The 26,914-nt window shown below is 37.9% G+C and overlaps 1 protein-coding gene across 1 annotated transcript in view; it reads right to left on the bottom strand.

Annotated features, from left to right (window-relative positions):
• The window catches only part of csul (protein arginine N-methyltransferase 5), a 243,651-nt gene that overhangs the window by 148,477 nt on the left and 68,260 nt on the right, over positions 1–26,914 (bottom strand). Inside the window, exon 7 of the mRNA XM_090384061.1 lies at positions 16,571–16,654. Coding sequence (XP_090240187.1) covers positions 16,571–16,654 — 84 coding nt within the window. The remainder of the gene's footprint in view (positions 1–16,570; positions 16,655–26,914) is intronic.

The following is a 26,914-nucleotide window of genomic DNA, read 5'->3' as shown; positions in this document are numbered from 1 at the left end:
TAGATGTGCGGAAATTTGCCTTTAGCCAGCGCGTGGTTAATTGCTGGAACAAACTTCCATCTGTCGTTGTGGAAGTTGATAGGTTGAATAAATTTAAGGAGGAACTGGACAGGCATTTGGAGGGAATTGTGTGATTTTTTTTTGGCTGATGCTGCATAAGCTCATACATTTGCTTTCTTGCATCACATGCCACTACTACTACTACTACTACAGGTTCTAATACCTCTGGTGTTTGGGGTTCACATAAAAAAAAAAAAAAAAAAGGTTGCAAGCACAGGTCATGGGGTATTGTCAACGATATACAGGAATTTTGCTAGTAGGAAAAAGGAGGTTGTTGTTGTTTTGGTTTTTAGGAGCATTAGCAACTAAGGCCATATGGCGGTGGTCATTCCCTGACCTTTCTGCATCCTCTGTGTTTGGTGGTGATGGGCTCGAACCCCGGTCTAATCAAGAAGCATGTGCTATGCACTGCTGCTCCTTCCCACCTGGCTACGGAGGCACCCAAAAAAAGGAGGTGATTATCCCTTTGTATAAGGCAATGGTCACGCCACGCCTTGAGTACTGCACACAAGTCTGGAGGCCTCATTTTAGGAAGGATGCAGAGCTGCTTGGGCGAGTACAGAGAAGGGCAACAAGATTGGTGAGGGGAACGAAAGGGTGGTCTTACCAAGACAGGCTTAAGTTCTGCAAACTGCAGGTCTGGAGACTAGGCACCTGCGAGGTGATCTGATTGAGGTGTATAAGGCCTTGAATGGGTTGAGTAGACTCAATGCTGATGGGATTCTTGCTCAGATTATGAACCCGATGGGGCAGAAATTCAAATTGAGGAATGACAGTTACAGATGTGCAGAAATTTGTCCTTAATGAGCGGGTAGTTGATAACTTAAATTGATCCAAGGAGGAACTGAATAAAAATTTAGAGGAATGGACGTGTGAATTTTTTTTTGCTGATGCTACATAAGCTTGCTTTCTTGCATCACATGCCTCGATTACTACTACTACTACTACATTAGAACAGTGAAGGAATTTGAGGAGTTTTAGAAAAAAGTGAGTGCACTATGGACAATACTTTGATTTAAATGAACTCTTACTTGTTTTATATGGCATACGTAATTTGTTTAGTGCCGAAGAAGGTTTGAAAAGTATTCACTCGAAATGCTTGAGTAAATTCAAATAGGTTATACAGGGTGATTCAAAATTCATGCAAACCAAACTGTAAGTGTTATCATTATCACTGATAACTTGATGTAATTTGATTCTAACTGCTACATTAGCAACACCAGTCATTCACAGATGTTTGATGTTGATGTTATATTTTAGTATTCAGTCAGTCACTAATCAGTACTTTGTTTCCAAGGAAGGCAGCATTTCAATTTCCCAGGTGCAGCATTAAATATCCAAAGCCTCAGATTTTTATCTTTTGGATTACTTAAAAGAAGTGGTATAACTAGCAGCCTTCAGATATTAGAAGAATTAAAAGTCAATACTGAATCAGAACTTCAATGACAGCAAACGCTATGTCAAATCTCATAAAACATGATGAAAAGATTTGTGCTTCCAGTTGGGAAGGAGGACACTTTCATAGTTTATTGCAATCTTCATTATAATCTGTTTATAACAGCAATAGAAATAAAATTGAATATATACTATGACTGTTGATGTCATTTGAATCATCCTGTATTTATCAGAGAAATTTCATTCAATCAATATTTTCACAAGCAGGAATAGGTAGGGTTGGCATACAGTAGAGCTGTATGCCAACCCCATCATTAAAATTAATAATAAAAGAAAGAGGAAAAAAAAAAAAGAAAATAATCAGAATATACACACACAATGACAATAACACCATACACTGTACAGGCACTTTATTAGACAGGAGTGCAGTTATACTGCATTCACAGCATGAATTTATTAAGGGGGGGGGGGAATGTTGTCTCACTGGTTACTACACTGTACTGCCAATTTATTAGGTACACCCCTGCTGTGCGCATAAATGGTCTGTCCCACAACATTGCAAGTCACATGACCACACTTGTGGATATAAATGCAGCAGTACAACCTTTCTAGTATCAGTTAAGCATACAAACCATAGCAAGAATGAGGAAAAGGAGTGATCTACCAGACTTTGAACGTAGCATGGTAGTAGGTACAAGACATGCTGGACAAAGCATCTTAGAAACGGCAGTTCTCCTGAACTTTTCATGCACCACAGTTTCAAGGGTGTATCGAGAATGGTGCAACGAACAGAAAACATCCCATCAACAGCACTTCCGTGGAAGAAAACCACTTGTTGATGAGAGAGGTCAGAGGAGGCTGGCTAGAATTGTGCAAGCAAACAGACGGGCCACAATGTCACACATCGCATCAGAATACAACCTTGGTGTGCAGAACAAAATATAGCAGCAGACCACTAGTCACACTTTGTCACAAATGGGCTACAACAGCCGACGGCCACACCGTGTACCATTGTTATCAATGAAGAACAAGAGAGTACACCTCCTGTGGGCACAGCAACACCACCACTAGACTACCAAGAATTGGAAAAAAAGTTGCTTGGTGTGAGAGTCGAAGTTCCTGGTGCATCATGTTGATGGAAGGCTCAGAATTTGGCGAAAACAACATGAATCAATGGACCCATCATGTCTGACAACTAATGTGCAAGGTGGTGAGAGCACTGTTATAGTGTGGGGAATGTTTTCTTGGCACACGTTGGGTCCATTGATACTCATAGATTCATGTCTGAATGCCACATCATACCCAAACATCGTTGTTGACCAAGTGCATCCGTTCATGTTGATAGTTTATCCTCAGTCAGATGGTTACTTCCATCAGGATAATGCGCTGGTGCAGAAAGCCCGAATCACTATGGAATGGTTCCAGGAACATGACAATGACCTTTCTTTGCTGCAGTGATCCGCTCAGTCCCTGGATCTCAATCCTATTGAACATCTGGGATGAGCCGGAAAGGGCTGTTCGCTGCAGGCCTACACCTCCGTCGAATCTCAAGGAACTGCGTGACACACTCATGTTTGCATGGTACTCCATTCCTGCACAACGTTTTCAGCATCTTGTTCAATCCATGCCTAGACAAATTTAGGCTGTTTTGAAGGCTAAAGGAGGCTCAACATGCTACTAGGTAGGTGTACCTAATAAAGTGGCAGCACAGTGTATATATATATACATCGTATATATACACACACACAATGACAATAACATCATACACAGCATTATAAAACTAATAACACTGTAATAAATCCAAATGGATCAAAGCTAAACAATAGATGAGTATCATCACAAACAATTTATGAGGAAGAGCCAATGTCAAATTGAGAAAAGTAAAAGCAGAAGAGTTAAGCTAATATAGTAGTCCATATGACTTGATATCAACAAAGAGATTACCTTTGGGAGATACCACAAATGATTCTTGTGTATTAAGACTAGATTACATAGAGTAATTAATTGAGTCTATGCATTCTAATGTATGCATTTTGGCAATTCATGTCAGGTCGAGGCGCTGCCATAGCCAGGTGGGAAGGAGCAGCAGTGCGTAGCATACGCTTCTTGATTAGACCGGGGTTCAAGCCCATCACCACCAAATACGGAGGATGTGGAAAGATCAGGGAATGACCACCGCATATTCCCAGAGCAATATGGCCTTAGTTGCTAACGCTCCTAAAAAAAAAAAAAAACCAATAACATGTCAGGTTAAAATAATTCCAGTCAATGTTTATGGAATTAATGCTTGAAATCACAGAGTGGAAAGTGCATATCAATTCAATGAAGTCTGTTGAGTAGAGAAATTAGGTTAGGCTTGACTTTACATGATCTGTGGGGAATTTGTCACCCAATTACTTCCCAAGTAACAGGACAATCAACTTTTGAATTATAGAGTTTACTGAGGAGGGACAAAATTAACTTTATAATTTCAAATTCAAATGGAATATAGTTTAAGCAGTTCAGCCATAATCTTTTTTTCGTGATGATTTGCACAAAGTTGGCCATGAAAAAGATCCATATGAGTAACCAATATTCAAGGGAGAAGAGTTTTTACAATTGGATTTGGCAACACCAGTCCAAACTGTGAAGGCATATAGAACACAAGATGTTTTAAAAAATCCAAATGACTTTTTTGTTAATTTCATAAAGAGAATAATTAAAATGAGGAGCAAAATTGAATTGAGTCAAAGAGAACTTCCAAGATTCTTGTAAGCTTCACTTCAGCAATGGGATCTACCAAGGAAACAGAAAGCTGTGTATGAAAGAAATTTGCAAAAGTTGGCAGTTTGATAAATAGTAAGTTTGTTTTTGAGTATGTTGGGGAGCAAGTTTTTAATTTGTATTTAATAACTTCATTAAGATTTGAAGGGTTTTTTGAAAGATTAAACAGACAAGGTAATCTGAAATTTTTTTTTAATGATTTTGGAGAAAAAATTTTCCCAAAAGAAGGGAAAATTTAATGGACTTGGTGTTACATAAGATAATTACATCGATGGCATAGGAGATTACATTAAGGTGGGCTTTCAAAAAAGGTTGAACAATGGAGGGAGGGAGCTGCCTAGTGGGACACCAGCTGATAACAGTCAACTTCTTCTTAAAGATGTTAACATCAATTATTAAAGTTCCACAGTTAAGTAGTTTAGTGTGGAATTGAGGATACCCCAAAAACTGAGAAATTTTTTTAGAAGAGTGAGCAAAGAAGGCAGGTAAATTGCACCAAAAAGAAGAGCTGATATTGGTGTAAATAATATCTATTTGACAGTTTGCCATTACAGGCTTTTAGAATGGAAAAGTTTGTGTAAAGGAGGTTAGTTATAACTGAATGGCTGGAGATATCATAATGTGTTTGGTCCATATGTACTGGGAAGAATTTATTAAAGAAGAAAGGTAATAAACATCATCCAAGAACTTTTAAAATGGAAGAGGCAATCAAGATTGGACATACCCCTTTAAGAACTTTGGGATTTTTATATTTTGAGAGGGGGAAAGAGTTTATACAATGATCAATCAGATGGTAAGAAATTGGCTGCTAAAGACTGATTAAAGAAGAACAAAGTGTAGGATATGCACACACTTGTGATTTTAAAAAGAACTGACAAGAAGCAACACTCGTCTACCTTCATCTTTCTGTGAACAGATGAAAAAATTGTAACTGGCCAGACTTGGTATTACATAGTAAACCTGATTAGTAGAAACTGAAATTTCTGAAAGAATCATTACATCATAAATACAAGAAAACGATAAGGATTCCAGTGTGGAGAGTTTATTCTTAATGCTTATGTTTTGAAGCAAGAGTGAGATATTAATAATGCTGGTGGTTATTATGATTATCCAACACAAAACAGGGGAATAATCTCATGTAGGATAAACTCCTTACAGAGTGAGGAGTCTACTGAATACCACCAAGCAAAATAATATCATCATCTGAATTTCTGAAAGTGGGAAAACAAAAGCATCTATTTACAGCTGTAGAAATACAGAATAAGGCTGTACTTGAGACTGTAAAAGGTCTCAAGTGCAGCCAAAGAATAGCAAATATGAAAACTGATTTTGTTCATGCATTCAAATGTCTAAGATTTGTTTTTAATGCAAATATTCATTAAAATGTTACAGTATTATGTGATTTGTCTGTAAAATGATATCTTTGCTTTCATCAATTTGGTAAGTTTTTTATTTATGCATATTATTTTAATGTGAATGCACAGGTGAAGATTTCAGTTAATACTGGGGCATTTGCTATCACCATTTTGCTACTGTCAAATATAACAAAAATCAGTTTTTATTCTAAAAGTAGGTATTATAGTTACTTTTATATTAAATTCATTTTTGTAAAAAAAAAAAAAAAAAAAAAAGGCACTAATGGCAATGTAAAAAGTGGCAGTAATGATTCACAAATTAATTCTCATAGTAAATTAAGTTCTCGTCAGGAAATATTTCCAATTTATAGGATAATAGAGGTCCAAAGATGATGATGACGATTTTAGTGCAAATGGATAATTTTGTATTGTAAATTTTGTTTCAACTCGACAGTAAACAACAAAAGTTTCAAACACACTGGATCTGCAATTTGAGTGGTGCCCATTGACACCCCTCCCACATTATTAAAAATTTGTTCTTGATGAGACAAATTAAGTTATCAATAGATGATGCTGAAATGAAATGGTAGATAAGATTACCACCCCACCCTCCATCAGGGTATTTGAGCACAGTGATAGGGGAAGGGGAGTGGTTGTGTGTGTGTGATAAATTTCGTTTCAATCAGAAAGAAAACAAATATTATTAGGGTGCAGACAAAGCAGCACACACACATACACTATTTCATAAGCCAAACAAATTTTGGAAGGTACAATAGATTGGAAAAAAAAAAAGTGTTTGGAACATTTCATTGAAAAACCCACCTGTTAAGCATTTTCACTGCTTTTATTGCTTAAAAAATTAAACGTTTCTGTTGTCTAAAATAGTCACCTTTGTTAATGAATCTTGAATCTAGCATGTTTTATGTAGTCTTTGTACCATGCACTCATTTTTTGAAATGATAATATTCCTTGAAGCAGTAGAGATCGGAGAAACAAAAGTTTAATTGCATTCCCTCTTAGGAAATGCCTCAAGAAAATAGTTTCTTTAGAATTAATAATGGAACCAATGAGTTTCAAAACATCAAATTTAGAGCAAGGTAATCTGGTTATTTGGACCTTATTTATTAATAGTAATTGACTTTAATTAGGAACATATAAACTATAACTTTGTCTGTTTATCAGAGGGAATTAAAGATTTTTATTGCTTTCAGGTTAAGGCATCTTGTCTACCAACACACTATGCCTTTCACATAATATCTATAAATCTAGGAAAGGTAATGATGCCGCAGATGCGTCAACAGTAAAATATTTAGTTTTATCTGTAATATTTATACACAACTTACTCATAGTACTTTAAGCAATAAATTTAGTTGCTGTTGTTTGTCATTTGGTTTTTAGGAGCATTAGCAACTAAGGCCATATTGCTCCGGGGATATGCAGTGGTCATTCCCTGACCTTCCCGCATCCTCCGTATTTGGTGGTCACAGGCTCGAACCCTGGTCTAATCAAGAAGCGTGTGCTATGCACTGCTGCTCCTGCCCACCTGGCTATGGAGGTGCCAAATTTAGTTGCATATGTAAAAGTTTTGGTAACATTCATTCAGATATGCCAGACAAACTATACTTGCTACTCGGGAGTCTAAAACGCTCATGGCACTGAATATTTGGGGGGCACTCAAGTCAAGTGGACACAATTTCAGAGAAGTCCGGACGGTCTGTGACAGCCAAATCCTCTTCTCGCACCTTCACGATGGTGGGACTGTTAGTAACTCTGGGTATAACCTCCATGCACACTGGGTGACCACCAAGGTGTGAACCAATGTAAGCATGGATTGAGATGTGGCACCCACACCACATGGAGGAATGCCGCCCCGGTGTTACCAGGCAATACTAGATGGTAGATGGCACTCATCAACCGGTGCAATGCCATTACTTTGCTTATTGGAGGCTTGAATTGAGGGAATCCATGTCTAGTCTCCAGAGCTAAGTCCTGGTCAACCCTTCCCATCTCTTCATCATGTAGGATGACTTTTGAGGTTATGATGGACATCATGGTGAGATCCAATCTTCTTTACATTTCGAGGGTACAGCTCTAAAACGGTGTTTGCAGGCCAGCCACTAGCTAAAACACCAGACCGAACCTATTGGTAACTCTTTAGGAGGCTACCGGATCAGCTAGTGTATAAGCCTCTTACCTCTACTCTGCCAGATAGTGACTGGAGGGAGTCCAAGTAGTGTGTATGTGGGGGGGGGGGGGGACATTGTCAAGGATCTTGGGTATACTCTTACCATGTGTACGACATATCCAAAAATTTCTTTACTTCATATGGCATGTCCCCCACCCCCACCTTTTTCTTACTATTGAATATGCACCATGAATTGTCAAACTAATAGAGTAAGCTTATCTGCAAAAAGATCTAAACCTCCCAAACACTTCCTAGTTCATTTCACAAATCATACGTGGTCTCAATTCTAATCTCAACGACGTCCATTTCCACTTGCAGTCTGCCAAACCACATGTACTTTTTCTGACAGAATCTCAGTTATTGGTTGATTCACCTACTGCCGATCTCAGTTGCCCAAATTATTTGCTGTATGATTCCTTTCGCCTCAAAGGTGGTACTTGTGAATATGTCCGTTCCGATATTCCGTCAGAGACTTGGTAATTTGGAATCTCCTTTTTTCAATCTTCTCTGGCTAAAAATCTCTCTACCTCATTCTAAAAAAATTCATCTCTGTCTCTATCATTCTCCCAAACTCACTAATCACTTGGGGCTCTTTGATTTCATCTGTTTGCAACGTGACTTTCTCCAGTCCAACTTTTCTAACAGTGCGGTAATTTTTCTGGGTGATTTTAATTTTCACAACTTCAGCTGGCTTCCATTTTCTAGTCACACTAACCCAGCTCTTCGAGATGATGAGGCTTTTGCAATTACTAAAGATCTTACACAGATTGTTCATTTACCTACCAGAATACCGGACAATCCTAACCATACAGTTAACACGCTTGATCTTTTTCTCACAAACAACCCTTCTAAGTACACAGTCAACGTGAGTGGTCCTTTAGGCACCTCAGATCACAAATTGGTGATTGTCTCTACTCTAATGCAGCCTTTATCTCATGGCTATTCCAAACTTCTTGTTTTGTTTGGCATTACAAGGATGCAAAACAGGATGACCTGTGAGATTTCCTTTCTTCTTTTCGTCGGTGAGATTACTGTTTCAAAACTTCAGATGTCAATGTTTGCTCAGATCTTGTCAGTGAAATTATTCTTGTAGGAATGGAATCCTTTATTCCACACTCCACTTTAAAATCTTTTCCTTTATCTAAAACTTGGTTCTCCAATAAATGTGCTAAGTCTGTTCAAGAGAAGAATGTTGCATATTGTAATTGGCTTGTTTCCAATTCTTCGGTTTCATTTTCGGCCTACACCAATGCTCGCAACAATTGTAAAGCAGTTATTAATCACCCCAAACTAGATTTTGAACAGCTAAGAGTAGAAAAGTTGTTTCTTGCCCCTAATGGCAGCCGAGCATTCTGGTCTCTTGCCAAAGCTATTGGCCGCAAGAGTTGCGGCCTATAGCTTTGGCAAGAGATCAAATGGTGCTGTTGTCACTTCAGCCAAGGATAAAGATGACTTCCTAGCATCCCATTTTACTTCCAACTCATGTATTAATGATCTTGGTAAAATACCTCCCACCATTCCCAGAAGGATTTCGACGAATCTCGACGCTAAGAAAGCTCCAGGTCCTGATGGTATTTCTCCACTCGTTCTCAAAACCTGTGCTCTTGAATTAATACTCCTGTTCTTTGCCACCTTTTTTCAATTTCTTATTCCAAAGGTGTTTTTCCTTCTGCATGGAAATTTGCTCATATTGAGCCAGTTCCTAAAAAGGGTTACAAATCCCTCCCATCCAGTTATTGTCATATTGCAATTACTTCTACTCTTAAACTACCTAGAAACCTTCCGTCTGATCAACGATCACCAGTATGGATTCAGTCAGTGTCGATCCACTGGTGATATTCTGGCTTATGTTACCCATTTATGGACAAATTCAATGGGAAATTTTGGTGAAACACAAGCAATTGCTCTTGACATCTCAAAATGCTTTTGATCGTGTTTGACATAAAGGTCTTCCAAACAAGCTTCCATCTTATAGTTTGCCAACTGTTTTTTGTAATTGGTTATCCAGTTTTCTCTCTGATCGCTCACTGAGGGTAATGGTAGATGACCCTGTCTTTTAGTATTAGTAGAGGCATACAATGCAAGAAAGCAAGCTTATACAGCATCAGCAACCCCCCCCCCATTCGTTCCAAATGCCTGTCCAGCTCAGCCTTAAATTTATGTAGGCTATTAGCTTCCACAACAAAAGATGGAAGCCTGTTCCACCAATCAACTACCCGGTGGCTAAAGGCAAATTTCCGCACATCTGTTCTACAACTATCTTTCCTCAATTTGAAACTGTGCACCCTCAGGTTCTTAGTCTGAGCAAGATGAAGAATCCCATCAGCCTTCAGTTTGTTCAACCCATTCAAGGCCTTATACACCTCAATCAGATCACCTCGCAGGTACCTACTCTCCAGGAGCTGCAATTTCCAGAACTTAAGCCTTTCTTGGTAAGAGCACCCCTTTGTTCCCCTCACCAATTTTGTTGCCCTTCTTTGTACTCGATCTAGCAACTCTACATCCTTCCTAAAATGAGGCCTCCACACCTGTACATAGTACTCTAGGTGTGGCCTGACCATTGCCTTGTATAACGGGATTATCACCTCCCTGTCACTGCTAGCAAAATTCCTATATATCATTGACAAGACTCTACAACCTGCCCTGGCAGCCCGTCTGCACTGATCAGTGAACTTCATATTTGGCTGCACAATTACCCCCAGGTCTTTTTCACTTTCCACTTCCCTGAGTGTAGAACCACCCAGTTGGTATGTTTCTCTTCGGTTATTGCTACCCATATGTAGCACTTTGCATTTGTCAATGTTAAACTCCAGTTGCCACTTCTCAGCACATTTTCTCAACTTATCTAGATCCAGTTGGAGTAGCATACTGTCATTAACAACTCTGCCAACCTTTGTATCATCCGCAAACCTGGACATTAAACCTGATAAATGTTCATCAATATCATTGATAAATATACAAAACAACCCTGGGGAACTCCACTAATAACATTTATCCACAAAGAACAGTGTCCATTGATTAATACTCTCTGTTGTCTCCCACTCAACCATCCCTTTATCCATTGTAGCAGCTTACCCTTGATGCCATACCTCTCCAATTTGTACAGCAGTCTTCCATGTGCAATAGTATCAAAAGCTTTCCTGAAATCCAAGTATATGATATCAAAATTATTTTTGGCATTCAGTTCCTTTGTGACCACATCATAGTAACCAATCAAATTGGTCAGACTTGACCTTCCTTTGACAAACCCATGCTGTGTCCTAACTATTACTGCAGTCTTGTCTAGATGATCCTACAATGCATCTTTAACCAGTGACTCCATTATTTTACCAGGAACAGAAGTTAAACTAACTGGTCTGTAATTACTCGTGTCACCCTTCGATCCCCCTTTGTGAATTGGGGATACATTTGCACATCTCCAGTCCGTGGGAACCTCCCGAGTCCAAGGATGCTCTTATAATTATGGCCAACGGTTTGCTTAGTTGCTTTGCCGCCTCCTTTAATATAACTGGATAGATCCCGTCCAGGTGTCTTCCTAATGTTTAACTTCAACAATTTCTCCTCCACATTGCTCTCAGTTATTACAAAATCACTTTGCTCCCTGTTAGCGTTTTTATAAACTTCTGGAACTCCTCTCATTGAATAACTCCTCATGTGTAAATGTAGATGTAAAATACTCATTCAGTTTATCAGCTACCTGAGCATGATCATCAATAGTCAACCGATCTATGTTAAGTGGTCCAATCTGATTCATCCCTTTCCTTCTAGAGTTTACATAACTAAAGAACTCCTTGCTGTTTTTCTTTGCATCCTTTGCCAAAGATCTCATAATCTGCCTTTGCCTGCCTAACCTCCTTTGTGACTTGATTACAGACTAGTTTATACCTGCCATAGGCTTCTGTGTCGCCTGATACTTTACATGCATCCCACACATTCTTCTTGCCTGCCACTAGCCTCATTAATTCATCTGACATCCATTTAGGCTTAAACTCCGAACGGTATTTCTTAGTTGGAATGAAAAGCCTAGGCTCCAATATTAAGTCCCTAAAGGCTTCCCTTTTAGAATTTACTGTTGGTAACATCATCGGTTGATCCCACTGTACAGAAATAAAAACTGTCAGAGACCTCTGTAGTCACCTTTACAAAAGCCCTTCCCTTTAGCCTTGATGGTAGTTACATCTTTAAATAATTCCCACATCAATACATTGTGATCGCTATCGCTCAGTGGTTCCTTTATCTGCAGATTCTTAAGGCATGAAGAATCACTACTGATAATCAGATCAAGAGTATTATTCCTTCTGGTTGCCTCTCAGACATGTCACTGTAGAAAACAGTAAACCAACAAATCTACAAAAGTCTTGCTAGTGTGCGAGTGACCAACCCACAAGTTCCAGTCAATATTGGAAAGTTAAAATCTCACATTACAAGACATTATGATTTACTGGCCCACTCTATTTCTCTGCACAATTGCTCATTATACTCATCAGATTCATTAGGCTTATAACACACACGTACTCTCATTTTTCCTTTCCCAGTGCTTATTTCACACCAAACACACTCAACACTGCACTGTCCACCAGCATCAATTGGATGCCCTTCCTTAGATTTTATGTGTTTCTTAACTAACAGCATAATCCCTCCTCCCTTCGTATTCTGTCTATCCTTCCTATACACATTGTACTCCCCAAATTCCAACTCTGCACTGCCTATATCTGTGTGACACCATGTGTCTGATATCCCAACAATATCTGCCTTTGATGTCTTGACTAGCACTTGAAGCTCATCAAATTTATTAACTATACTCCTAGCATTGGTATACATGCAAGTATACATGCAGCTGTTCCTGCTCCTAGCCACCCTAACACAGCCCATGTATTTACTTGTTCCACTATGACCCCCAGCAGTCCTGGAAATCTCCATTACCTTGCTTTCCAGTCTGCTGCCCATTCTAATAGAAGCAGCGCAAGAATCACTTTTGCCTCTGCCTGCGGCCACCGTTAACCTTTTACTCTGTGTATCCCCCCTCGCTAGCAGTTTTCCGACCCATCTAACACTGCCTCGATAGCATCAGCAAATATTCTTGCACCCTTTCTATTTAAGTGTATCCCATCCCCGTAGAAGCCGTCTCTCCTGTCAACAAGCACAGACCAGGCTGACAAAAATTCTACCCCTCGAGTCTTGCACAGTCTCTCCAGGGCTGAATTGATTCTCCACTAATGCTGGTGTCCCCCAAGGCTCAGTTCTTTCCCCCACGCTTTTCCTCCTGTATATCAATGACCTTCTTCCATTGACTGGAAATCCTATCCATAGTTTTGTCAATATTAGCACATTGCATTTCACTTTCCATTTTGAGAAAACTTGTCCTGCTCAATCAGCTTCAACTTCTCCTTTCAACTCCGTTACCAATTACTTAAATACCAATCTTCAGGTAATTCTCCAGTGGAGCAGAGATAACTTTTTTTTTTTTTTTTTTTTTGATTTGGTAGTTGTTGGCGCATCGGCTTCTGTGGCCATATTGCACCTCCCAAGGTTTTTGCAGTACTTTGATCCAAGCCCGAGGCGGGAATCGAACCCGCGACCTTTGGGTTGCCGGGCAGGTACTTTACCCACTCGGCTAGCCCGGTCGGATTGCAGAGATAACTTAGTTGATTTTAATCCTTCTAAAACTCTGTCTTGTCTTATATCTAGCAAAAAGGATTCTTCAGCTCCCATGCTTATCTTTGACGACACTCCGATTTCCAGGCAAGATGATATACAGGCTGGCCTCGATTAATGCGATTAAGTCGTCCCGCGAGCGCATCGTGCAAAATGGAAATACGTTAATCGAATATAATAATCAATAGGAAAAATTATAATTGGTCCTTGACCTTCTGGAATGTCCATAAAGAATTTTAAAAATACCTTTTAAATAACTTTTTAACTGTACAATGTAAAGGATAATGAAAATAATTATGGAATTAAATGTTTATTGCATAAAACAGCGGTTCCCAAAGTGTGTGCCGCAGAATACTTTATATTTTCAAGGGAAACAAGTGATACTCTACATCTGTCGGACACCGTGCGAACTACTAGCTCAAGCTAGTTCACAGTTCCAACATTTCTTATTAAGTTGTTTGGACTTAACTACTAAAGGGAACTGTTAGGTATTTCTTTTGGTCTGGGTGCACCATGAAAAAATTACTGAGACACTAAGGCGCCGTGAACCGAGAAAGTTTGGGAACCTCTGACATAAAATACATAACGAAGAAATGACTGTTGCAGAAATATTTGAACAGTGTTAACTTTCTCTTTTCATCAATCAATTTCCAATAGCCGACAACAATCTTCTCTGGGCCCAGGCGAAATAAATATCGCAGAGAACCTCACAAACATTTTGTTTGCGGTTCACTGCAATACGAAAGATTTCATCTAGTTCTTTTACCGTTATCTCCTTTGCAGTAACATTTTCATCTGGCTCATTTAAAATTTCGAATTTTTAAATGCAAGTCTGCATTGACTTTATTAGCGGGAGACAAACAAGTAACACATCTTCTTCCGATGGTTGATGAAACACATTGAGGTGGGCAGCAGGCAAACACTTGTTTATTGCCTGTCCAAAGTGCGGTAAGCTTAACATGTGATTCAGATCTTTTTCAACTATCACATAAAAAAAGATCACATTAACTGGAAATTTGCATTGTGTAAAGTGAAAAGGGGTATATTTTTTTCAAATAGCAGTAACTGAAAAATGCGTTAACCGAACTCGCGTTATGCAAGGCCTGTCTGTGTCTCTTTTGGGGATTACCCTGGCTTGTAATGTCTCTTGGCACAAGCACATTACAAATATTGCTTCCTCTACATCTAAAAAACTTGGTTTTCTCTTTTGCTCTTGACGTTCCTTTTCTTCCAAACAGCTGTCCATTCTGTAAAAATCATAAATCCGCCCTACCATGGAATATTGTTCCCACATCTGGGGCAGTGCTCCCAAAACCTCTCTCAGGCTTCTTGATTCCATTCAAAAGAGAGCAGTTAGGTTAATTAATGACTCATCTCTAACAGTCTCTCCATCTCGCTGTCTCATAGACGATGCTATGAGATGGAAGTATCTGCATGCCTTTTCTACAGATACTTCCACGGGCACTGTTCTTCTGAATTGGCTTCTATAATTCCCGCTCACTCTTTCAAAACAGTCTGAATACATGCCACTACCAGCCAACGTCTATTTACTGTCCAACTTGAAACTCTCAGAACCAACTTTTCATCTTCCTCGTTTATTCATTCAACTGATGTTTTCTGAAACAACCTTCCCTCGTATGTATTTCCTGAAAATTACAATCTAAAGAAGTTCAAGTCTAATGTCAGCAAATATCTTCTTTCATTTTCTCAAGTTCATACTCAAGCACGGTACTAAGTACTATAGGTTATAATACCTCTGGTGTTTGGGGTTTCATAAAAAAGAAAAAGAAAGAAAAAAAAAAAGTTGTAATTCTAATTGCGTATGTACTTGTAATTGTTAATATTTATAATCTACTTTTAATGCTCTTTGAATTGATTTTAATTTTTATTACTGAACATACTTTGGAAAGGAGTTTATATGTTTTGCTTTGCTACATAACCCACTCTTGCCACATGACTGTCCTGGGAAACAATACTAACTGTATGCTGCATGGCTATATTATTTGGTACACCTATGCTCAGAACAGCCCAGATTCATTGTTGCATGGACTCAATTAAATGCTGAAAGCATGCCACAGGGATACCGGTCCACGTTGACCTACTGTTTCCTACAGTTGTTGCAAAACTGGATGGTTTCATATCTTTATCTGGACGAGCTCGTTCCACTACATTCTGCAGGTGCTGTTAGATTGAGGTCTGGTGCCTGGGGAGGTCACTATATAGGCTGAATTCACTCACATGTTCGTAGAACCAGTTCTGAACAATTCTGATCTCATGACATAGCATATTATTCTTTAATGGGAAGAACCCATTACTGCAGTTGTGAGGGGACGTGCTTGATCAGAATATTTCAATTTAACTTGTGGCATCCAAATGTAGATACACTGGTATCAAGGTGGCTCAATGCACCCATGAAAACACTTCCTGTATCATTATACATAGCCACCACCAGCACTGTTGACACCAGGCAGGATGAGTCTGTGAACTCTTGCCATTTTCATCAGATCCCATTAGAATGAAACACAGAACCAGGAAACGTTTTTTTGCTGATAGTAGGGAAACCCAGGTATGATAAGTTGTACATTTTGAAATGCCCTTTTGGTTACCACTGTTGTACTGGGTTGTTATATGACTATCTGCAGCCTTTCTGTTACCTGAGAGGCCAACAGAGACTGACAAGTCTTGTCAGTCTCTGTCGGCCTCTCCCACATTAACAAGCTGATTCCAACCTGTCGCTACTGCTGTCTGGATGTTATTTGTTTATTAGACCAATCGATACCACCCAATGCACAGCTGTATGTGAAAACCCCAGCAGAGTCGCAGTTTCTGAAATATTCATACTAGTGGGTCTAGAACCAACAACCATGCTGTGTTCAATGTCACTTAAATATGTTGTCTTGCCCATTCTCTCACTGAATTGCATACATACAGCATCCCTACATATCTCCTCACCTGCTTTGTATTGCAAGGTATGAGCATGTGATGTTACAGAAGGAAGACTCCATTTCATGAAAAGGGTAGATGTACCTAACAAAGTGGCCATTCTGTGTATATTAAATAGTCATTAAATAATCATTATTAAGTTAAAATATTTGTGATGGAGTGAACCTAAGAATAAATAACCGATATCAATATAAAATAAATCAAAATCACTTACAATCCATAGATGATCCATATATTGATGGTAGTGTTTAATATGGCCATGGCGATTTACTCCTCTGATGACCACTTGTATATCAAGCTAGAAAGGAAGGGAGAAAGTTAAGTCCTTCAAAGTAAAATGATTGCCTATTTTTTTATGACTGAAAAGAAGTGATAAAATTTTTGAACCTAACTATGGAAGGAACAAGTAAGAAAAATAAATACCTGTTTTTTCCTACATATTTTATATTTTTGGCACATTTTTGCAAAGCATTAATTCCATTCTCAATGGTTTTCCAAGTCGTCTGATAATTCAACAGCAGCATTACACCAAAATTATGTGAAATTAAATCCGAGATAAATGTTAGTATTAGTATTAAGAAATATTGGGGCTTAGAGGGGAAACAGGCATTCTGTGTGTTATCAGATACTCAGTCTAAAACACTGATGGAGCCTAAAATATCTTTCTATTTCAGAAGATTTAGGAGAAGTCCGACTGGCCTGCTTCCCTAAAATCCACTCATGCACATCTTCTCGATGGTAAGCCCTGTTATGTCACTTAGGTGGCAACGAATGTGTAGAGTGGTTCTCTTCAAGATGCCTGGTCAACGTGAAGAGGAAAAGACCAAACGCTCCAGCACATGACAGCGAGACGAAACAAATGGCACTCACAGTCCCTAGCGGCTTTCACTCCCCCTCTTATGGCAGAGAGAGAGGATCAGAGTGGAAGCAGAGGGTGCTAAGAATCTCTGGATACGACCAGGCTGCCATTCACAAAAACTGAATTTGGGCTGTTACAACATAAGATCAGTCACCAGTGGAGACAGGATATTAGAGCTGGAAAAGGAATTAGAAAATGTGAATTGGAATATCATCGGTTTGGCTGAAACAAGAAGAAGAAATGAATCACTTATAAGTTTATCAAGTGGAAATCTTCTGTACACCAATGGAAACAGTGAAAGGAGTGAAGGTGGAGTTGGGTTTCTGGTCCATCAAGATTTTAAAAACAACATTTTGGAATCCAAAAGTACATCACCAAGGGTGTCAAGACTAATACTCAAGATTTCTAAGAGGTACAAGCTAAAGATTATAGTGATTTATGCACCAACATCGAGCCATGATGATGAAGAGGTTGAAGAAATGTACACTGAAATTGAGAGTCTTCTAGATGAGCAAAAAACCCACTACACTATTATTATGGGGGAATTCAATGCTAAGGTTGGAAAAAGACAAAACAGCGCAGAAAGGGGAACTATAGGAAATTTTGGAATTGGTGAAAGAAATGAAAGAGGTGAAAGACTCGTGGAATTTGCAGAATCTCAAGGACTGTCAGTAATGAACACTTTTTTCAAGAAAAGGGGTGAACAGAAAGTGGACATGGAAGAGTCCAAATGGATTAACTACTAAATGAAATCGACTTCATCTCACTAATAGAAGATATATTGTGAATGATGTCACTGTCCTAAATAAGGTAAATGTTGGAAGTGATCACAGAATGGTAAGATGTACACTTGATATAGATGTAGGAAAGGAAAGGAAAAAACTGACTCGAGTAAATAATACAAAGGTCGTTGAGATAACAGAAGAGGACAAAAAGCAGTATGTACTGGAACTTAAGAACAAGTTTGAGCTTCTGCAGACTGCTCAGGACCAAAATATCGACGAGGAATATTGCAACTTTCTGAAAGTGATAAAGCCCAAGAAACCTATAGGGAAAAAGAAATCCAAAGAAGAAAAAATTAGTCAAGAAACACTTGTCATGATGAACCGAAGACGAAAAAAGAAAAACACTGAAGGGGAGAAAATTGAGTATACCGAGTTATGCAAAGCCATTAGAAAGAGACTCAGAGAGGACATAAGAAGATTTAACACAAGTAAAGTAGAACAAGCATTAAGGAAAAACAAAGGATTTAAATCAGCAGCCATGAGCAGTAATACAGAAAGACAAATGATACTGAAACTGAAGAATAGCGATGGTGTACTTATAAACAGCAGAGAAGGCATAATTCTAATATCAGAAGACTACTATAGAGAATTATACAAGGAGCAGGGGAATGATGCCAGCAGTGGGGAAGATGGATTGCAAAGTAGCAACACATACGACATACCCAATATTCTTCCTGATGCATTGAAGAAAATGAAGAATCAGAAAGCCCCGGGGGAAGATGAAGTTACTGTAGAGTTGTTAAAATTGGGAGGAAGAGACATAACACAAAAACTGGCAAGGCTCTTCACAAAGTGCATTAGAAAAGGTGTGACGCCTAAGCAGTGGAATAATGCAATCATAGTTTTGCTGCATAAGAAAGGAGATAAATCAGAAATTGGAAATTATAGACCAATTAGCTTGTTATCCCACATCTACAAGTTGTTCACAAGGGTCATTACTAACAGATTAGAAAGAATACTTGATGAGAATCAACCGAAAGAGCAAGCTGGCTTTAGGACAGGATTCTCAACTATGGATCACCTTCACATAATATCACAGCTAATGGAGAAAGCAAATGAATATAAAACACCATTATGCCTGGCATTTGTGGATTATGAAAAGGCATTTGACTCCATACAGCATAAGGCAATGTTTCGGGCACTGGAAAGACAAGGCATAGATACCCCACATATTATGATATTGAAGAAAATATATGAGAGTGCTACCTCCTTTATTAGACTAGACAAAGACAGTAGGAAATTTAAAATCGAGAAAGGAGTTCAACAAGGAGAGACAATACCTCTGAAGCTGTTTACTGCTGCCCTTGAAGAAGCTTTCAGAAGATTAGACTGGTCGCAGAAAGGAGTCAATGTGAACGGAGAGTACCTAAACCATTTACGATTTGCAGATGACATTGTGGTCATAAGCCACGATCCCAAAGAATTAGAGGAAAATCTTAATCAGTTATGCACAGTTAGTAAGGATTTTGGACTAAAGATGAATATGGCTAAAACAAAAGTAATGATGAACAAGTATGCCACGGAAAGGGAAATAATGATTGAAGGAGCAGTATTTGAAAAGGTGGAGTCATATACTTATCTGGGACAAGTTATTAGCTGTAATAATGAGAAATGGCTGGAAGTCAAGAACTTTGGATGGATAGCATTCAGGAAATATAGTCACATACTGAAGAGCAATATTCCAGTTTGTCTGAAACGTAAAATAATGAACCATTGTATAATCCCCACCATGACTTATGGAAGTGAAACTTGGGCACTCACCAAAAGAATGGAAGAGAAGCTGAGAACTACACAGCGAAGAATGGAACGAGTTATATTGGGAATCAGACTGTTAGATAAGAAGAGAAACACATGTATTAGGCAGCAAACTCAAGTAAAGGACATTCTTATCAAAACTAAAGAACTAAAATGGTCTTGGGCAGGACACATAGCTCGAAGACATGACAGATGGACTAAGAAAATAACAGAATGGTACCCAAGAGGAGCTAGAAGAAAACCTGGAAGACAAAGGCGGAGATGGATAGATGAAATTCACGAGTTTGTGGGTAGTAAATGGATGGCCAGTGCTCAAAACAGAAGGAACTGGAAAGTTGCTGGAGAGGCCTTCATCCTACAGTGGATTGAAAATGGCTGATGATGATGATGATGAATGTAACGTTTGGTTTGGATTTTTATTGGTGCATTAGCAACTAAGGCTATAATGCACCCATTAATGTAACATACCATCGCAAAAAAGGGTTAGAAATGTGAAATACCTAGGTGATGCACTTTCTTTGAACGCCAGAGTAATTAAAACAATGCCAATTCAACTACAAACAGTGTGAAAAAATGGAATCCAGATACTTTTGTCATTATAGTGTATATTCAATTAGCATAAGAGTACATAAAATTAACAGTGCAGTGAACTAATACCCTGTTTGCTTTATTGTTTGTGCAGTCCACACGCTCATTTATATGTAGGTTACTGTTATTTTTTAAGTGAGATTAATCTGTTTGAAATTAGTATTTATTCTTCAAATGATCAAATGCTCATTTTTAATCAGTTGTTTCCATTGATTAATGTAGCAAACAAAAAAATTCACATTACTTTGATCATAAGGGTAGGGGAGTTATATCCTCTTTAGCCCTCACCTCAACCTTGGGAACTGCCAAAATTATTTTTGCAATATTTTACTGATGAGTTTGAGACAGGTGAATCATTTTGGCATATCGGAGAAATCAAGCAAGCAAGAAAAAGGAAAAAACTGAGCAACTCTGCTTCTTTATAATCACTGAGAATTCATTCAGGGTTCATTCAAAAACTACTTAATGCATACAGGAGTGGGAAGGTCAGAAGATGTTACTGGGATGAGGAGTTGCATAAATGTACCAGGTGATTTCATAAAAAATAAACATTATGTACTGGAACACGATATTTTTACAACATAATATAGGAACTCCCCGACTTATGTAAGGGTTGCGTTCCGCTGAATGCTACGTAAGTCAGAAAGGAATTCCCCCATGCTTTTGTGCAACACTCGCTGAATTGATTGAATCAAAAAAGAAATCTTGAACAAACATGTAAATATAATTATTTATTGTATTTATTAAATTTTTTTATCTCATGTGCAGGAAAAATCATAAAAGCATGCAACTTAAAAAATTTCAAAATTATAAAATTACAAAAAAAGTACCACCTTTGAGGCAAAAGGAATCATACAGCAAATAGTTTGGGCAACCGAGATGAACAGTAGTTGAATCAACCGATAACTGAGATTCTGTCAGAAAAAGTACATGGGGTTTGGCAGACTGCAAGTGGAAATGGACATTGTTGAGATTAGAATTGAGACCATGTATATTTGTGAAATGAATTAGGAAGTGCTTGGGAGGTTTAGATCTTTTCACGGATAATCTTTCTCTATTAGTTTGACAATTCATGGTGTATTCAATAGTAAGAAAAAGTGGGTGGGACATGCTGTATGAAGTGATGAAATTTTTGGATATGGCGTACACATGGTAAGAATATACCCAGAATGTAAGGAATATTAATGGAATTAAGGAAAATTAAGGAATGAATGTAAGGAATATTGGATCTCACCACGATGTTCATCATAACCTCAAAAGTCATCAACCATACTACATGATGGAAGAGATGGGGAAAGGTTGACCGGAACTTAGCTTTAGAGACTAAACATGGGTTCCACCACTTCAACATAACTTGCTAACATAAATAACGAGATTATTTTTCTCATCTGCCGGGAGAGTGTCTCAGTGTTGAAAGAGATGCCAATTTAACTCCGGAAGCAAGAAAGAAAACTGCTGATGGATTGATTCAAAATTTATGTAGACAACAAAATGTGTTTACGTGGATAACTAAGGAACAAGAAGCTACTGTAGAGGCAAGTATTGTTATTTCTCATATAATTGCAAAAAGCAACGAGCCTTTTTCTGATGGAGACTATATTAAAGAATGTATGACCGAAGCTTGTGGAATTATATGTCCCGACATTAAACACAAATTTGAGAATATAAGTTTATCTCGGCGAACCGTAGTAAGAAGAATTGAATGTATCGATACAAATTTGAATAAGCAATTATTATCAGTATTAGAATCCATAGCATGGTACTCGATAGCTCTCGACGAAAGTAACGACCAAAAGAATACTGCGCAGTTATTAATTTTTCATACGTGGATGTACCTCTAATTTTGAAATTATTGAAGTGCTTCTTTCAATGGAATCTCTTAGAGACCAAACAATGGGAGCTGATATATTTGAAAAATGCTTAACAAGATATAATTTACAATGGAACAAAATGGTAAGCATAACAACTGACGGAGCACCAAGTTTGACAGGTAAAAATGTTGGAGCATTAAAGAATTTTCAAGATAAAATTTGTAAAAATTATCCTGATTATAATTTAATTACAATTCATAGTATTATATATCAACAAGTATTATGTAAAAATGTGTTAAAAGTTGAACATGTCACATCTTGTATTATTAAACTAGTAAATTTAATACGATAGAGGGGCCTGAAACACAGACAATTCGTTAATTTTCTTCAAGATATTGAATCCAAGTACACAGATATTCCTTATCATAGCCAAATTCGATGGCTTAGCTTAGGAAAAGTTCTTCGGCGAGTATGGGATCTTAAAGATGACATCATTCTATTTTTTAAACTGAAAAATATTATGGACTTTCCAGAATTAACTGATAATAACTGGATTAGTGATTTTGCGTTTACCCTGGACATTGGTTTTTTTTTTTTTTTTTTTTTTTTTTTTAGTAGTTGTTGGCGCTTAGGCTTCTTGGCCATAATGCACCTCCCAAGGTTTTTGCAGTATTTTGATCCAAGCCCGAGGCGGGAATTGAACCCGCAACCTTTGGGTTGCCAGGCAGGCACTTTACCCACCCAGCTAGCCCGGTCGGCGCCTGGACATTGTGACACACTTAAATACTTTCAACACCATGTTACAAGGGAAAAATTTATACGCCTTAAGGATATGGTTAAAAGTCTGAATGGATTTCAATTAAAACTCCAGTCGTTCCTTCGACATTTATGGATTAACAAGATAGACCACTTTCCACCCATGAAGTTGCTGAAGATTCCAGAAAATAAATTTGAAAAATATTGTGAAATTATCAACGCTTTGAATGACAACTTTTCACGAAGATTTGGCGACTTTTGAAAATTTCAGACAAGTTTGGCAATAGTGCGCGCCCCATTTTCAATAGAAATTGATAGTGCACCGAGTGAACTACAACTTCAGATTATAGATCTGCAGTGTGATACCGATTTAAGGGAATTGCACCGTCGTGAGGAAATCTGTAAATTTTACAATATTCTTAATTCGGACAAATTCGACGAACTAAAAGATTTTGCCCGAAAAATGTTGGTTATTTTTGGATCAACCTACGTATGTGAACAAACATTTTCCACCATGAATCTAAATAAAAATTCTTTACTATCAAGCATCACTGATGAACATTTACAAGCAGTTTTAAGAATCTCAACTACAAAATTAACACCCGAAATTAAAAAAATGTTAAAAGATGTAAAACAGTTCCATTAATCTCATTAAATTCTTGGTTGTTAGAGAATAATTTTTTTTTATGTTATATTTCTTCATGATAACAAATAATATATATCTAAAAATAGTATTTAACGTGCGGCCCACCTTTTCGAATTCCTAATATGGCCCTTCAGCCAAAAAGTTTGCCCAGGTCTGCTCTAAAGCGTTTAGGGCATAAGCCTCAAGCTATGGGAGAGTCTGGACTACGTATAAATATAGTGCAAGTGCATCAGAAATACATAGCTATATCTGAATAAATCAGAATATTAGTAAAAACAGCATCGTTTTAAGTTATATCTCATATTATGAATACCACAACGAGTTGCCATGATATTGCACTACTTCGAATAAGTAACGCTTCACCTAAGGAGAAGACTAATGTTACTTATTCTCAGATGGATATCACAACCCAGATGGCACCGTTTCAGGGCTATACCCACAGAAGAAGGGCCAAATAGTCCTGAAACAGTGCCGTCTGGGTGGTGGTATCCATCTGAGAATAAGTAACACTAGTCTTCTCCTCAGGTGAAGCATTACTTATTCGAAGTAGTGCAATATCATGGCAACTCATTGTAAAGGTACAGTCAGTCCTCGTATAGCACGATAGTTGTGTTCCTAGAAACCCTCGCGCAATGCAAAATCGTGCAATATAAACAACAGGCCCTATGGGAAAAATAGGGTTAGGTGCCGACCACCCAAGATTGAACACACAATGGTAACCAAAACATTACCAAACACGATAAATAATCGCAATAAAATACTTACGTATTTTTTTAACGATTAAAATACGTAATAAAAAATAATATATTTTTTTATAATATTTTTTATTATTATTCTTTTATATTTTATTATAATATAATAAAAAATACGTAAGTATTTTTAATGAATAAAATACGTATTTTATTATGGCTATTACGTAATAAAATATTGCTAATGCTTTTGCTTCTATCGTAAGCAAACTTGTTTTTTGTTTGATTTTCTATCCAAACAGATGACAGCCGTTCAATCTCTTCCAATTCTTTGTGTCTTTATCTCATGGATTTTAATTACACTTTGAGATGTTACTGCTATGAAAGTTGTTTTTATTTTCTCTGCATTCTTTGTAATTCTCGGCGTTGCCTCATTTAGGTCTGTAGCACGTGCAATATCACATGGTCTTTCATTTCGCTCAAAGCGTTTCACAGTTTCATATTTTTTCGCTATTGACAGTGGCGGACCGGCCATAAGCCTTACCGGGACAACCACGATGGCCGGTGTGGTTTTGGCCATAAACGCCAGTGTGAGGACACTACAAATTTTCCCGGGTAAGAATTTTTGACCCAGTCCGCCTCTGTTTATCGATATTGCTTTTTTTTTTTCTGTCTGAATCTGCAGTGTCCACCAGGACGCTTCCTTTTCACACCTTTTAAGTATTTTACCCATTTGTAGGGAATAAAGCACAATTACAAAACGAGGAGGCACGCTTGATACACATAAACAAAGCTGCGCACGTGTAGCAACTGAACAACACCATAAAGGCAGAGATACACTATTAACACCTCACATTTTACTAAAGCACATTTCTAGGGGTTACTACCATAAAACAATAAAAAAAATTTCCAGTTGCGTTCCTGCTAGTTGAATCTGTTATAAACTGGTAGTAAACTCGATCTAATTGCATTTGCGATAATACTGATAGCTGGAATTTTACGTTATTATGGTGAAATGTGTTTCCCCTTCACTGATATAAAACACATAAATACATTTTCAGAATCTCCTCTTCATTCCTATCGTGTTGTGTTCAGTTGGGGTGATTCCGCATTCGACTGCCATTTCTTGTAAACACAAAGGTGAATCGTGCATAAGCGAATTCGGTACGTGTTATATAAGATATCGTTCCTCTATTTATAAATCGTGTATGATCGAATTCGTGTAATGTAAACACGTGTTATACGAGGACTGACTGTATTCACAATATGAGATATAACTTAAAACGATGTCGTTTTACTAATATTCTGATTTATTCAGATATAGCTATGTATTTCAAATGCGCTTGCACTATATTTATACTATAAATCAAGAGGGATTACCTTTATTTTAGATATAGGAAGCTTCTTTTCCAACTCGCTAATAATTCTTGAGGATGGCGATATCAATTTTGCGAAACAGGTGGGACATCTTCCCCACTGTCAGAACCATAGTGTTCAGGCCATGCGGTCTCAACAATGAGCGCTCAAGACTTCTGTCTTCAAACACCATACCTCTGGCAGCAAGGAAACCATTACGTGGATTGGCATAAAATGAGATTTTGAAGGTCTAAACTGTTTAATAAATACGGACCGATTATTTCTTCTGGCCCTGTAGCTAGAATTTAGAGTTAAATTTAGGGGTCTAATAAAATTGGATATTGGGGTGGGGGGGGATTATTCTCTGCATTCCTTAAGTCGGACTAGAACTTTTCGGGCGTCATGTTCACAGGAATAGAGCAACTCACAATTAATCTGAAACTTTTGTCTTATGTTGTAGTGTTTGTTCTTCACGCATGCGTATAAGTGACCAATCGTCGGACAATATGAATGGCCTATGGATATTGATTGAAGTTTCATGTGGTTTCATCTCTAAGGTTTCTGCAATAAGTAGTTTGTGGTAGTTGTGGAGAGTCTAGACTATGTATATATTTATACATAGTCTAGACTCTCCCATAGCTTGAGGCTTATGCCTTAAATGCTTTAGAGTCTAAATACATGATACACCATCAGGCATCTCTCATATTGTGGAGTTATACTTCATAACTGTTTTGCCATCATTGCATCACTCGGGTACCCACCCACCCACCCACCGAAGAAGGGCCAAATAGCCCTGAAACGGTGCCGTCTGGGTGGTGGTGGTATCCATCTGAGAATAAGTGACATTCGTCTTCTCCTTAGATGAAGCGTTACTTATTCGAAGTAGTGCAATATCATGGCAACTTGTTGTGAAGGTATTCACAATATGAGATATAACTTAAAATGACACCGTTTTACTAATATTCTGATTTATTCAGATATAGCTATGTATTTATGATGCCCTTGCACTATATTTATATATAATGAGAATAATGATTAAAAATAATAAAAAAAATATACAAACAATCATTATTCTCACTTAAGTTTATATCTCAAGCATCATGTAGAGGAAAATGCTTTTTGCTGTCTCTGATGTATGCTTTACCCCTTTTTTATGTAAGATTCAGTTTTCAATTATTTCAAACATTATTCAAATATAAGTATATCACATGACAGTAGTGGGTTGATTTGCTGACACTGCACCTGTGCTGCCATCCATAGTTCATGTTTTGCCTATATAATCTGGTTAAGATTACTTTTGTCAGTGGTGTGGC

This window comes from Mastigoproctus giganteus, chromosome 10 (genome assembly GCF_048544385.1).
Source record: "Mastigoproctus giganteus isolate SK-2022 chromosome 10, ASM4854438v1, whole genome shotgun sequence".
In the NCBI taxonomy this organism is placed as follows: Eukaryota; Metazoa; Arthropoda; class Arachnida; order Uropygi; family Thelyphonidae; genus Mastigoproctus; species Mastigoproctus giganteus.
Note: the sequence above shows the minus strand (reverse complement) of the source record. Positions and strands in the feature narration are given on the sequence as shown.